This window comes from Hylobates moloch, unplaced genomic scaffold, assembly GCF_009828535.3.
Source record: "Hylobates moloch isolate HMO894 unplaced genomic scaffold, HMol_V3 SCAFFOLD_6, whole genome shotgun sequence".
In the NCBI taxonomy this organism is placed as follows: Eukaryota; Metazoa; Chordata; class Mammalia; order Primates; family Hylobatidae; genus Hylobates; species Hylobates moloch.
The window spans coordinates 133,963,454-133,978,679 of NW_026652281.1; the positions used below are offsets into that span (position 1 = coordinate 133,963,454).

At 42.6% G+C, this 15,226-nt stretch overlaps 1 protein-coding gene across 2 annotated transcripts in view; it reads right to left on the bottom strand.

The window, feature by feature from the left end:
* The window catches only part of TIMD4 (T cell immunoglobulin and mucin domain containing 4), a 41,932-nt gene that overhangs the window by 13,824 nt on the left and 12,882 nt on the right, over nt 1–15,226 (bottom strand). The window contains exon 5 of one of the 2 annotated variants that reach the window (XM_032155986.2): nt 14,202–14,285. The exons of the other annotated variant lie outside the window; for it this stretch is intronic. Coding sequence (XP_032011877.1) covers nt 14,202–14,285 — 84 coding nt within the window. The remainder of the gene's footprint in view (nt 1–14,201; nt 14,286–15,226) is intronic. 2 annotated transcript variants of the gene reach the window in all.

Genomic DNA, 15,226 nt, shown 5'->3' on the forward strand with positions numbered 1-15,226 from the left:
GTTTAAAAGAATATAGAATGATTTTGAAAAGAAAAAAATTGAAATTTTTTTTTTTTTTTTTTTTTTTTTGAGACGGAGTCTCGCTCTGTCGCCCAGGCTGGAGTGCAGTGGCGCAATCTCGGCTCACTGCAAGCTCCGCCTCTCGGGTTCACGCCATTCTCCTTTTGTGAAAAACAATAATCTATTGTTATGAGGAAAATTAAAAAGACTGGGCAAGGATGGTGACTCATGCCTGTAATTCTAGCACTTTCGGAGGCCAAGGTGGAAGGGTCGTTTGAGGCCACAACTTTGAGACCAGCCTGGGAAACATATCAAGATGTTCTTTCTACAAAAATATTTTTTAACAAATTAGCCAGGCATTCTAGGCTGCAGTGAGCTATGACTGGGTCACTACACTACAGCTTGGGCAACAGAGCGAGATCTCGCCCCCAACTCCCCCCCAAAAAAAGCTGAAAAGTGAAAGGATATAGTCCAAACTGTAACAGTGATAATCTCTTTATCTGTTCATGGGTGAGAGTGTTGTTTTGTTTTGTTTTGTTTTTTTGAGACAGAGTCTCACTCCGTCTCCCAGACTGGAGTGCAGTGGTGCGATCTTGGCTCACTGCAACCTCCACCTCCCAGGTTCAAGCAATTCTCCTGCCTCAGTCTCCTGAGTAGCTGGGATTACAGGCCCAGCTAATTTTTGTATTTTTAGTAGAAATAGGGTTTCATCATGTTGGCCAGGCTGGTCTCAAACTCCTGACCTTGAGGAGCTGTGATCCACCCACCTTGGCCTCCTAAAGTGCTGGGATTATAGGTGTGAGCCACCGCGCCCAGCCCTTTCTGACCCTTTACAGAAAAAGTTTGCAGATCCCTGTTGGTCTACTGGTGCAAAAACCCCCATGGTATCAAGGAATTAATGTAATTGTAAGAGCCTTCAGAAGTTAGGGTGATGATAGACTTCCTTTTCAACATGGCTATGCTTACTGTGGTACACCAGAACCTGCTCTGTCACTTAATTAGAACTGTGCTATGTGCAGTTGTGAAATGGCATTACAATTTTAGACAAGATCTTTTAAGAATCCACTTTTAATATCATCCCCGTTCCCATCCTATTCATAGAAACTTGCTTTAAAATTAGCAGAGACTTTCTCTTTGAATACATTTATTGAGCGCTTACTATGTGCCAGGCACAGTTATAAGCACTTTGTATAAATTATAGTTTTTTAAAAACTTTGAGACAGGGTCTTGCTCTGTCGCCTAGGCTTGAGTACAGTGTGCAATCAGGGCTCACTGCAGCCTCAACCTCCCGGGCTCCGGCTCAGGGTATCCTCCCACCTCACCTCTGCTTCCCAAATAGCTGGGACTACACGTGTGTGCCACCACACCTAACTAGTGTGTGTTTGGTTTTTGTTTTTTTTGGGTTTTTTTGGTTTTTTTTTTGGTAGAGATGGAGTTTTGCTATGTTGCCCAGGCTGGTCTCAAACTCCTGGGCTCAAGTGATCCTCCCACCTCGTTCTCCCAAAGTGCTGAGATTACAAGTGTGAGCTACCATGCCCCGCCAAATCATCACATTTAATGTTCATAAACCCATTTTACAGATGGTAAACTGAGGCTGAAAGAAGTTACATTGATTGCCCAAGGTGACACAAACAATTAAAGGACATTTGAACCCAACTCTGAATGACTCAAAACAAAAAAAGTTCTTAACGAATCTGACAGAAAAGAAAAAAAGCATATTATAATCCTACTTGAAAACACAAATTCTCGAACCAGTGAGCTTCGAGCCAGAAATCAACAGAAAATAAGAGCACTCTGTCTTCTCAGTGGGTGCATTTTAGAACAGATATCACATATGTTGACTCATCATTGAATTCATAGATGCTGGGACTCATCTGTCCTATGTTTAAAACAAAATTAGTTCTGAAATAAGTCAACTCAAAGATACAACTTTAACGCAATCCTAGAATTTTAGAAGTGACAAGTGCAAGCCTTCAGAGAACAGTTTCTTTTCTTTCACGGGTAGCCTCGGGCTTACGCTGCCCCCTGTGGACCATGGGCGATATGGTCTTAAAAAATCCAAAAGACAGCAAAAGTATCCAAAAATCACAATCTGAATGTTTAAGAGTTGAGAGGGATTTGAAATTGTCTCCTCCAGTTTTTTTTTTTTTTTAATTTGTCAAGAGGGAAGCTGAAATCTAGAGAGAAAGGTTCATTTGCGCAAGATTTTACAGTAAATAACAAAGGAAGGGACTACGTATTTTGCTGACCTCTACTCAGAATTCATATTTTCTGACCTTTCCCAGCAGCACTAATACAGATCTGGAATTTCAATACTCCTTTTGAAAGTGGAAGCACACATTTATTGAATTCGCATGCTTGCTTTAAATTCTGAAGGCCTTTACATGTTTTTATACACTTAAATGAATATATACACTGAAATGAATAAACCAACAGAGCATTACATACATCAGTCAGGCGTTCCTTAGCTCCAAGGGAAGAATTGGGTGGGGTCCATGTTGGTAATTTTGACAGAGAACAGAGAGCAAGTTGTGTTGGCACCCAATGTGGTTCAGAAAGAGGAAGAAATGGTGAGATACTGTCACATTTCACGCAGATGAGGTAGATAGAAGGAAACCAGAGACCCTAGAACACCATTATTCAAGAGGCACCTTGGTTCTGAACCTTGGCCTCAACCTTCCACTGCTCTTGAGACACCCTAGCAACAAAATCTCATCAACCCTATTAGAGCCTAGAGTCACCTCCTTAGGCTTCTGTTCTCATGTGCCAATAGCCGAGGGTCTCAGTAAAACACAGATAAGACCTCATTCCTAATCCTTCATCACCGGACTTTCCTCTGGAGGATAATGTCTAGCACTGGGCTTTGCCCACCTTAGCTGATCAATAAATCTTCACCGAGGCCAGGCGCAGTAGCTCATGCTTGTAATCCAGCACTTTGGGAGGCCAAGGTGGCCAGATCTCTTGAACGCGGGAGTTCAAGACCAGACCAGGCAACATAGGGAGACACCATCTCTACAAAATAAAAAAAATTAGCTGGGCATGGTGGTGCATGCCTGTAGTCCCAGCTACTCAGGAGGCTGTGGCAGGAGGATCGCTTGAGCCCAAGAGATCGAGGCTGCAGTGAGCCATGATCGCATCACTACACTCCAGCCTGAGCTGCAGAACGAGACCCCATCTCAAAAACAAAAATAAATAAATTAATTAATCTTGATTGAGGGAGGTGGGAAGATCTCCATTTGACCTAAAACCCTCAGAATTATTGATAACAACAACAATAATAATAAATGGCTACCATATACTGAGCACTTACTGTATGCCAAGTACAATGTGAAGTACTTCTCATGTTCTCAGTTAATTCTCAGAAAATGCTCGGCAGTAGTTCCCATTACTGCCCTCATCTCACAGTGGGAAACTTGTGCCCTGGAGAGGTCAGGCAACTTGCTCAAGTTGCATAGTAGGAAAGCACAGAGCAAATCGCAGAGCCAGGATCATCTGCCTTCGGAGCCCAAGCTCTTATCCTCTGGGCTCTATGGACTTTGGAAAATGTGGCAAGATGAGTGCTGGAGAGTCAATACAATGGGAAGAGTGGCTCACGCCTGTAATCCCAGCAGATTGGGAGGCCGAGGTGGGCAGATCACCTGAGGCCAAAAGTTCAAAACCAGCCTGGCCAACATGGTGAAACCCCATCTCTACAAAAGTACAAAAAAAAAAAAAAAAAAGAAAAAAAATTAGCCAGGCATGATGGCGGCTGCCTGTAATCCCAGCTACTCAGGAGGCTGAGGCAGGAGAATCGCTTGAACACGGGAGGCAGAGGTTGCAGTGAGCCGAGATGGCGCCTTGCCCTCCAGCCTGGGTAAGAGAGCGTGACTCCATCTGAAAAAAAATGAAAAGAAACCCCAGTCTTGTACCACCTGGATGGGTACAGTTTTTGGAAAAGAAATTCTAATAATCATTATTATCGATGATTATTATTGTGAGTACAATGTAAGCATCCGAAAGTGCACAAAGCACTTTCACATACATTATCTCGTTGGAGCTTTAATATGAGTCTATGAGCTAAGTAAACTTGGGCAGACTTATTGAAACAGGAGGAAATGAAAGCTCTGAGGGGTCCATATCTTGCCCAAGGCTGCATAGCTAATAATGAGAGCTAGTGAATGGTAGGGCAATGACATCTGATTCCAGGTTCCACTTCTTTTCCTCTCTACTGTGCTGCTGAGCATCACAGGGTTCAACAGCCCCCAATTACAGATGGTAGATCTTACCAAAGGGCATTTGTACCTTTATTTGTTGACTTGTTTATAGGGCAGAAAACAGAGAGAGACCACACTGCAGAACTCACTGAGGTTTATTCATTTATTCTACCCACTGTGAAATCAGAGACCTCTCCAGTGCCTAGAAACCCCTCCCTGGCTCTGCATCAGAGAGATGTTTTGGCCTACAGAGGGGCCACCCAGCTCAGTTTGTTAGCCATCAGTGAGCACCTATCTTGGGGCTGGCTTTGTGTTCTATTTCAACAGCTCACCCCTTATTTCTTTTTCACTCTTTGTTTGTCTTACATGGACATACCTCTTTTAAAGCTTGGCAATTCTCTTTGATCTTATTTGGCTGACATTTCTGAAGGTGAGCTGTTAGATGCTAGAATTACATGGATTCAATTCCAGTGTTATTAATAAAAAATTGTACAGTTGGTAGACTAGAATGCTATTGTGAGAAAAAATAATAAGAATCCACTTTTGTCTTTTTCCTTTATCCCCCAGCCGGGCTACCAACTGATTCAAGCCTGTGAACAGCACTGGGCATGAGAGATAAAACAAATCTGTTAATACCTCATGAAAGATGTTGACTTTGAAATCAAGTGCATCCAATTTCTTTCTTCCTAACAATGGCATTGGTGAGTACAAATGTGGTTTGCTTCATTCCTCTGCCTTTCTCTGTTCCTTCTGCTGAACTTGTACTGAGAATGGCAATTCCTCCTACAACTTTTCCATGCCCTTGATCAGCGAAAGGCTCAGAAAATTGTCAGGTTCTGACAGGGCTCAATTTTGTCTTTACTTTATTAAAATAGTGCAATGTAGGGCAATTAGCTCTAATTTGGGAGCCAGAAGAGACTCCTACCTAAGGACGAGTGCTCACTCCTCTTTAAACTTTTTAAATGTCTCTGTGCCTCAATTTCCTTATTCGTAAAACAAGGAGAGTGTACTATACTAGGAATTCCTAACTGCCTTCTTGGGACCAGGGCTGTGGCTTCAAAAGACTTATCTGAGGTTTGTTAAACATATGATTTCTTGACCCCACTGCCAGAGGTTCTCATCTGCAAGTCTTGGGTACACTAAGGAGACCTATACTTTTACTAAGTTCCCTGTGATTCCAGCGCATGATCAGGTCTGGCATTCATGGATTAGATGATCTCCAAGTTCAAGATCTTGCTTCCCCAGTCTTCTCCTACCTCTTAGAGGTCAACACGAGATCTGATTGTTCTCACACCTTCATTTATTCTCTCCTCACCCTCTTCTCTCTTATCTCCAGGTCTAGATCAAACCTACCTCTGCCATGTTTGACTGCATCCTCCTATGCAATGCCAGAATACACCTTGCTCATTCAGCAGCTCCTTCCTTCTCTACCCAGCCTTCCCTCTAAATTTCTTGAAAGAACGTCAAACATTCATCCTCTAGCAATTGCTCATTTTGGGATTTCATGGAGTCCGCCCACAGAGCTTACACTCTCTGTCCACTTCATGGTGACCTTGCTGCAGTACGCAGCCACATCTCTAAATGCCTCATTCTAGAATTTCCTAATCTTTAACTACAGCCTCCTTAGGCTTTGCCAGCCCAGCTTCCTCTGCCCTTGTGCGCTTATGCATCCAATTCTAGTTCTGGTGTCTTCCTGTCTAGCTCCTTAGCTGGCTTAGGAGTAGCTCCTTAGTTGGCTTTTCTTCCTCCACCACAAGCTCCCCCAGTGTACTGCTCCTTTATGGGGAGGGAGTCTCCCTTTGCACCTCTTCATCTGTCTCTTCACCTCACACAATATCTTTAGGTGATTATACAGGAGCTTCCATTATCCCTCCTGTGCTAATGAGGCAGGACAATAAAATGTGTAAGAGCTCAGGTTCAAGCACCAAAGAGACCTGGGATTCAAATTCTGGCCAATTTTTTAACCTCTTCAAACCTTAGTTTTTCTCCTTTATCATGGACCTTATAATAGAATCTTCCTCGCAGATTTGGACAATTGCTCACAATGAGACAATGCACTGGATGCATTGAGCCAAGCCTTGGCATATAATAAGTACTCAATAAGTGTCGTTTATGAGCAATGACCTCCCAAATTATATCCTTAGTCTTGCACTACCCCTTTTGAGAGAATATACATGAAAGTATTGGTATACTGGCAAGTCTTTATTCAGCACTTATAATGTGAATCATTGTAGTAATTATTTTGATCAGATATAAGTGCCAATTAGCAAAGACACCCACCCAGGCATCCATGAGTCAGCCCAGACCCACACTTTCAACTGCCTGTTAGACACTTCTCAGAGGCATTTCAAACTCAAGATCTCACACACAAACTTAACTCTTCCTCATGGAGCTGCTTTACCAGTTAACCCACACATTGACCCATTCTCCCAACTGCAGAGAAGTAGCTGTCCTTCATTCTCCACTTGGGCCACCAAGTCCTCTGACTCCTAATTGCTAAATGGCTGTTACTCTGTGCCCTCTCTATTGTTGTTGCTGCTGTCATTCTAATCTAGACGCTCATGCTTCACCTGACGTATTGCAGGAGACTCCAGCCTTGCTCCCATCTAATACATCTTCCATACCCTTGCCAGAGCAATTTTTCCTGAAACAACTGAAAATGTCACTCCCTATTCAAAAAACATGAACGATTCCTCACGACTCTGAAATAAAATATAAATTCTTTAGTCAATCATACAAGCCCCTTAAGAACCTAGACCATTACCAGCTTCCTATCTCTATTTTTGGATTAAACCAGACTGTTAAATAATCACCAAAGACATCATGCTTGTATTACATTTCTCTGTCTTTGCTCATGCTGTTCTTCCATCCTGTTGGCTCTTCCCTCCTTAATAGCATTTTCTCCTTGAAGAACGAATTCAAAAGTCAATGAGTAAAATCAGCCCTGACCCTGGCCCTCATTTTCATTTTCAACTCTTCCGTCTTTGGGCCCCAGTGTGCCTTTTCTCACCTCTATCTCAAAGCAGAGCTCACTAAAGGATGGTTTGTTATGCACAAGCCTGTCCATCCCGCTAAAGTGTGATCCCTTTAAAGACGAAGGCCATGACTTACTCATTTTTCATGTCCTACGCCACATAAAGTAGCAACCAAATATATTACCAATTGTCATATATCTAAACCAAATGCCAGAGTTACAAGGTACAGATTTAAAATTCCATGTTCAACCACATTTCCCTCTGAGCATGCCTTAACTCCATGGAAAGGCCAGCTTGTTTTGGATCTTGAAGCTTCAACTGACTTTGCAAAATAAAAAGATATAGTAATAGAAAAAAATGTTTCTAAACTCATCCCTAACCCGCTCCCCCATATTCTTGCCCCTGGGACCAAGAAATAACTACTGTTAAGTATCGCAAGGAAAGAAAAATGTTGTTATTGTCAGAGCAATCTTCATTTTTCCCAATTTGAATATTGACAGCAAAGTCCTCGTGTGTTTTTCAGTGCATTCAATTTGAATTTGTGCTAGAGTTTTGACTTCCTGCTGATTATAGGTATAATGATTCATTTGGGGCACAAGAAAAAGTGAAACCTCATATTTTAGGAGTAAATAAGGAACTCTGCCTTCAAGAAAGCTCTGTTGAGAAAAAGTGGCTGCCAGTCCGGCAACAAAGACCAACTTTGCATGGGATCAGGACCACTGGCCTCTTGCCTTAGCTCTCTTCCTAACTCACTACAAGGCTTCTCTCAATTCCCTGGCCCTCTCTGGGTCTCAATTTCCCATCTTCTTAGTTTCCCAGCATTCTACAGACAAGACTTCCCCCCTACATCCCCCGGAAGTTCATAGACACAAGTTTAAAATCCCTGAAATGTGGATGTGAGTCCCAGTTCTCCCTCTGTCTAGCTGTGGGATCTTGGATAAATCATTCTACATCTCTGAACCCTATATCTGGCATCCAGAGAGTGGAGATTAGAATTTGCAACACTAAGTAGGGCTTCTTTGGTTGATATCTGCAGACCAGCCACCTAAAAATTGGAGGAGAGCATTGAACTAGAAGACATGTACATGGAGTTGCTTTGTAAAATAAATAAGACAAACCTGGAAGCATTCGAATGGCAAACTGGACCACAGCTCTTTTTCAGCTGTAACTTGATTCTCAAGCCTAAATTATAGAGTGGAGCCTCAATAGATTGAGCAATGTGAGAACAAAACAACTGAGAGGCCGTTGAAAATTAAAGATGTTCACCCACAGGAATAAAACCAATAATTGAGAGTTCTGCAGAGCCATCTAAACAGAGGTCAGTGAAAAGCTTTCAGAATCTCAGATTTATTCTAATACTGAGAATTACTACTATGAGAGTGTAAAAGCTTTTGTAACTTCTCTGGGTTTGTGATTTTGTCACTCCTCAGCTGTTTCCCTAGTGTGATTAGCAGTTAAAAAAAAAAAATCATAAAACCAAAAAGTATCTATATACTGATCAGGAACAGCCAGTCAGTTGGGAGCTGGCAGAAGTGGCCTCTTGTTACCCTGCTGTACTCCTGAAAATGAAGGTTTGTGATCTGAAATAGCAGCAGAGATGTAAAGAAAAGAAAAAAATAGAAGTCCTTCCTAATGACTATTATTTACAAGCCAGTAATTATGTACTAGGCATTTTTCTCATGCATTTTCTCACTTAACAGCCCTACACAATAAGTACTACTGTTATCCCCATTTTACATTTTGAGGAAACTGAGATTCAGAAAAGGATAGAACAAATAACTCACCTGAGATTCTACAAGAAAAACAAAAATCTCACAAAATGGCAGAGGTGGGATATAATCAGGAGCCTTTGCGCTCCCTGACTCAACTCTTTCAACTCCCACCTAATGCTACCCAACAGGCTATGAGAAGCAAGGACAAGAAAGAAAGGATAGGGATTTGGGATGTTATAGAGGCAGTGAACATGAGCCTAAGATACAATCAGTAGGGAACTTAATCCCAGGCCACATGATTTTATTTAGGAAATGGCATAGTTATGTAGCTTTTTATGCCCTGGCTTCGGAGTCCCTACCCAGTAGAGATGGGGCCTTTTGGGAGCAACTGGGGGCCATTTCATACATTCCTGCTACCAAGCAAGAAATAAAATTAATCCCAGCTGGGTGCAGAGGCTCACACCTGTAATCCCAGGACTTTGAGAGGCCGAAGCAGGTAGATCATAAGGTCAGGAGTTAGAGACCAGCCTGGCCAATATGGTGAAACTCCGTCTCTACTAAAAATACAAAAAAAAAAAAAAATTAGCCAGGGGTGGTGGTGGGTGCCTGTAGTCCCAGCTACTCAGGAGGCTGAGGCAGGAGAATCGCTTGAACCCAGGAAGCAAAGCTTGCAGTGAGCCGAGACCATGCCACTGCACTCCAGCCTGGGTGACAGAGGTGAGACTCTGTCTCAAAAAAAAAGAAATAAAGAAATAAAATTAATCCCATAGGTGAGAAGGTATGATCAGAGTTCCTAGGTATCTTGAAGTATGAGTTTGTATTACTCTAATAGATTTTGGGGGAGTGGGACCTATGTCATATTTTCATGTGAGTTGTTACTGCTGTTTTATCTGTTTGTGCTTGTATTTGTTACTGAATTATAGTTTCTAGCCATTTGGGGTTTTGTAGAATATTTAGACAATTGGATGAAAGTCCTGGACTTTGCCCCAGAAAAATGTGTGTGCACACATACATACAATTATGCATATAATTTCAGGAGGGTCATGCCCTTCCTGCAAGAAGCTCATCTACAGATATCCCCCATCCAGGAGTCCTTAGACACAGTTTAAAATCTCTAAAAGCTGGGTATGACTCCTAGCTCTCCCGCTGTTTAGCTGTGTGATTTTTTTTTTTTTTTTTTTTTTTTTTTGAGACTGAGTCTCGCTCTGTCCCCCAGGCTGGAGTGCAGTGGCGCGATCTTGGCTCACTGCAAGCTCCGCCTCCTGGGTTCACGCCATTCTCCTGCCTCAGCCTCTGGAGTAGCTGGGACTATAGGCACCCGCCACCACGCCTGGCTAATGTTTTGTACTTTTTAGTAGAGACGGGGTTTCACTATGTTAGCCAAAATGGTCTCGATCTCCTGATCTCGTGATCCGCCCGCCTCGGCCTCCCAAAGTACTGGGATTACAGGCTCGAGCCACTGCACCCGGCCAGCTGTGTGATCTTAAGACAAGTCACTCCACATCTCTGAGCTCCATTCTAGGCAGCCATGAAGTGGAGGCAAGAAATTGCTACCCTGGGTCATGCTAATTTTAGAGAACAATGATTGACAAGACCCTCTTTAAGGATTTAAATCCACAACCACGGAAGCTTTGCCATCTGAAAATTACATGAAAAAATGGAGAGGGAATTGAGGATTGTTGGCCAGAGAAAGAAAAACCCATAGAAGCCTGTAGGCCCTCTGAAGCGGGTTGGAAGAGTTTTCATGTGAATGAAGATGTAGTCTTATTCTGTAAGAGGCACCAGAAGGGAGACCAGGAGGAAGCGGAGCAGCATGGTGTTAGAGTGATTTAGAGTTGAAAAGACATGGGTTAAATCCAGGTCAGCCGTTTACTGGACAAGTTTTAAATCTTCAAGGGTTCTAAAATGGAGGTGATAATGGTACCCATTTCTTAGGAATGTGTGGACAATCAAAAGAGATAATACATGTAACGTGCATGGTGTTAAAACAATGACAGACCTACAACGGTAGGTGTTAGCTTCTCTAATAAAGTCTCTGACCCTCCATTTCTTTACCTATAAAATGAGGATAATATCTGTAGCTGCCTAGGAGGTTGTTGTGAGATTCAAATAAGAAAATTAATGCAAAAACGCTGAGCACAGTACCTAATGCATAGATAAATCCTCGGTGGATGTTAACCACAATTATCGCTATGAATGTTTCATTACCAAAAAAACAGTGGCAAGAGAGGAAGTAGGGAGTGAAAGAATTTTATTTCTATCTGTTTTTATGTACCCCTAACAAAAAAGCATGCGCGTAATGTTTGTGTAATTTAAAATAAATGAATAGTAGTTAAAAGAATATGACTTTTAATTTCAGATTAGAAAACCAGATAAAATAAAATGATATCTAAAGAGTGTAGAATCAGAGCTAGACATCCCAGACCTAACAACCTGAGAGCTGTGTGGCCTTGGGAGATTTTGATAAAACAAAAATGTGAGCATCTGCTAAAGAGGGATTAAATTAAGTGGCCCAGGAAGATGGCTTGACATAGACCTAGCACATAACACGTGGTCAATAAATCCTGCTTTTCATCCCTAATGACTAAACGTTCCATAGAGACTGACTGGCCTTCTTACACCAAGCTCCTCTTCAGCCCAGCAGCAAGTGCTCTCTCTTCTGGGATTTGGTCAAGGAGGAGAGAAATGAAAACTATAAAGAAGCTTATGGAAGGTAAACATCACATGACCTCTTGTTCCCTTGTAGTTCAATGTAAAATAGTCCAAGATTTAAATGGAATAAAGGATGATGGTGTTAGAATGTTCTCCCTACTTTCCATCACCTTTCTAGTCACTGCCATCTCTTTCTTTGTCAGAAAATAGTCCCCCACCCTTACCCCATCCCATAGACAAAAAGGGTTTGGATCTTTGGCACCCCATTTCCCTTAAATTATCAACTCCTAGTCCAGATTTTCTGTTTTCCCACTGTATGAGTTAGTGCAAGCCAAAGCGTCTTAATATCAGGTTCCCCTTGCATTTCATCCTGAGTTACAGTCTTACTTCAAAACCTGTCCCCTTCCATTCACTCTTGTCTGTTTCCTTCAATTCTGAGCTTTTTTTGTTTGTTTGTTTTGAGACAGAGTCTCACTCTGTCACCCAGGCTGGAATGCAGTGGCAAGATCTTGGCTCACTGCAAGCTCTGCCTCCCGGATTCACGCCATTCTTCTGCCTCAGCCTCTGAGTAGCTGGGACTACAGGCGCCCACCACCACCTCCAGCTAATTTTTTTGTGTTTTTTTTTTTTTTAAGTACAGACGGGGTTTCACCATGTTAGACAGGATGGTCTTGATTTCCTGACCTCGTGATCCGCCCGCCTTGGCCTCCCAAAATTCTGGGATTATAGGCGTGAGCCACCACGCCTGGCCTCTTCTGAACTTTTGAGTGATGCTACATGGTCTCCTTCACAGAATTAAACGATGCCTGTTTCCTGGCTAATAAACATATAGAAAGGAACTCAAACTCTCTGTTAATCAGGATAAGAAAAGAACAAGATGGGCCGGGCAAGGTGGCTCATACCTGCAACCCCAGCACTTTGGGAGGCCGAGGTAGGTGGATTGCCTGAGCTTGGGAGTTCAAGACCAGCCAGGGCAACATGGTGAAACCCCATCTCTACTAAAATACAAAAAATTAGCCAGGCATGGTGGCATGCGCCTGTAGTCCTAGCTACTCAGGAGGCTAAGGCATGAGAATCACTTGAGCCCAGGAGGCAGAGGTCGCAGTGAGCGGAGATCGCACCACTGCGCTCCCACTTGGGCTACAGAGTGAGGCTCTGTCTCAAAAAAATTAAAAAGAAAGAAAGAGGCTGGCGCGGTGGCTCACCCTTGTAATCCCAGCACTTTGGGAGGCCGAGGCGGGCGGATCACGAGGTCAGGAGATTGAGACCACGGTGAAACCCTGTCTCTACTAAAAAAATACAAAAAATTAGCCGGGCGTGGTGGCGGGCGCCTGTAGTCCCAGCTACTCGGAGAGGCTGAGGCAGGAGAATGGCGTGAACCCGGGAGGCGGAGCTTGCAGTGAGCCGAGATTGCGCCACTGCACTCCAGCCTGGGCGACAGAGTGAGACTCCGTCTCAAAAAAAAAAAAAAAAGAAAAGAAAAGAACAAGATGACATTTTCTTCTCATAAGATTGAAAAAGTTAAACAAATGGTCATATCATTGTAGGGAGAATATGGGAAAGCAGACACTCTGTGGGTGGAAAAATAAATTGGCACAGCCTTTTCTGAGAACATTTTTCTACAAGCTATTAAATTTAAAGGTGCACATTTCTTTTAACCAGTAATTTTTACTTTTTGGTCAACCATCCTAACTACAGAAACACTTGCATGAATGGTTAGGGAGGCATGCATGTACTAGGATGTTCACTGCAGCACTGTTTATAAAAAGGAAACATTGAAACAACCTAAATGCCCCTCAATAGACAAGAAATACTGTGATTACTCATAATATGAAATATTACACAGCAATTTGACATATATCTACATAGATTAAAGAAGAAAGTGGTCCAATATACAACAATAAGTGAATAAAACAAAATGCAGAATGCTGCATATAGCATGATAACATTGTTTAAAGACATGCACGAAACTGAACTATATATTTCTATATCTATGTAGACACATAAGGGAATGGAAAAAAGACTAGAATGATCATCTTCAACTAATCACAGTTATTATCTCATGGCAGGGGGCTGGGATTGAAGACAAGGAGTGAAAGAGAATTTTATTTCTATCTGTTTTTATGCACCCCTAACAAAAATGCATTAGTGTGATATTTGTGTAATTTAAAATAAAAAAATAAAAATTTGAAAAATGAATAGGTGGTTTTCCTACTATCATTCCTGGCGTCAGGTCAGCAGTTTCTAAGGAAGAAGGAAGATTTCAACGGAGGGACTTCAGAGATGAGAAGAGGAGAGGAGAAGCCAGCACTGATGCTTGCAGCATGTTTTGCTTCCACCCCAGCTGGCAGGAGGATGTGGTACGTGGCCGCAAAGGAGACAGAATAGTTGAATCCCAAGACAACCAGACAGATGACAGATTGTTTCCACATCCAAAGACAAGCCACTCATGAGAACACAGCCCCAGGCCAGGCAAGGTGGCTCTAGCACTTTGGGAGGCCAAGGCAGGAGGATCACTTGAGGCCAAGAGGTTTGAGACCAGCCTGGGCAGCATGGTGAGACCTCATCTCTACAAAAAAAAAAAAAAAAACAAAAAAGCGAGACTCTGTCTCAAAAAAAAAAAAAAAATTAATAAAGTAAAATAAAATAAAAAATTACAGCCCCCTTACCTCCAGGCTGAGGAGAAGACACTGAATCACTCGTTTTCCACATTGACACGTGGGATGTTGATGGGAGATCCCAAACTTTGGACTCTTTGGAAAAACAAAGGAAAACAGAAAACAGACTGAGGTAAATGCTCGTCTTCCTGCTTTTGGTACTCAACTGTCCCTATGCTGACTTCTGTCACTGAAAAAAAAAAAAATAGTATGTGCCAGACACTGTCCTAAGTGACCTACATGCATTCTGTCATTTAATCCTTAGAAAGAGCCACAGGATAGGTGTTATTCCCAGTTTACCAGTGAGGAAACTAAGGCCCAGAGAGATTAGGTAGCTTAGCTAAAATCACACAGCAGGAAAGAGGTAGAATTTGTATTTAGGCAGAGTGAAGCCGCAACGCCCAAATAAATCACTCTATCATACTGTGTCCCTGCGTTGTACTATCACAAACACTGATTTACTTACCTTACAGATGTCTGTTTTCCTTTGCTAGATTATTAGCTCCATTACGGTAACCCCTCCCATATGAGTGCTTACAAATGTGCCAGGCACTCTTCTAAGTCCTCACATGCATGAAGTTATACAACCCTACAACAAACCTAGGAATAAACTGAGGCCAGGGACCCCCAGCCAAAAGTAATAGAACTGGGAGTCAACCCCAAGTGGTCCTCTCTAGCACCCCCAAGGATGCCAATTGTGTCTTATTTCAGGGTATACCCCATCCCAGGCCCCACTAACTACCTAAAGAAATTTTGATGGGTAGATGACAGGATAAATAATGAAAGAGTGACCAATTCTCCCTCCACTCTAAAAAGCCAACGCATTGAATGAGTAAACCCCTCAACAGTCTCAACAAAGAAGATTTGCGTGCATGAAATTAGAATGAGACAGCTAAGTGCTACTTAGCCTAGAGTCTAAAAGCAAACATCCTAGAGATGTACCATGAGCTAGTGTGGAGAATTGCACCAATCAAGAAAGGCCTTCCTTTTCCTTCCCTCCCTCCTCCTCCTCCTCCTCCTTCTTCTGTCTCCCTCTC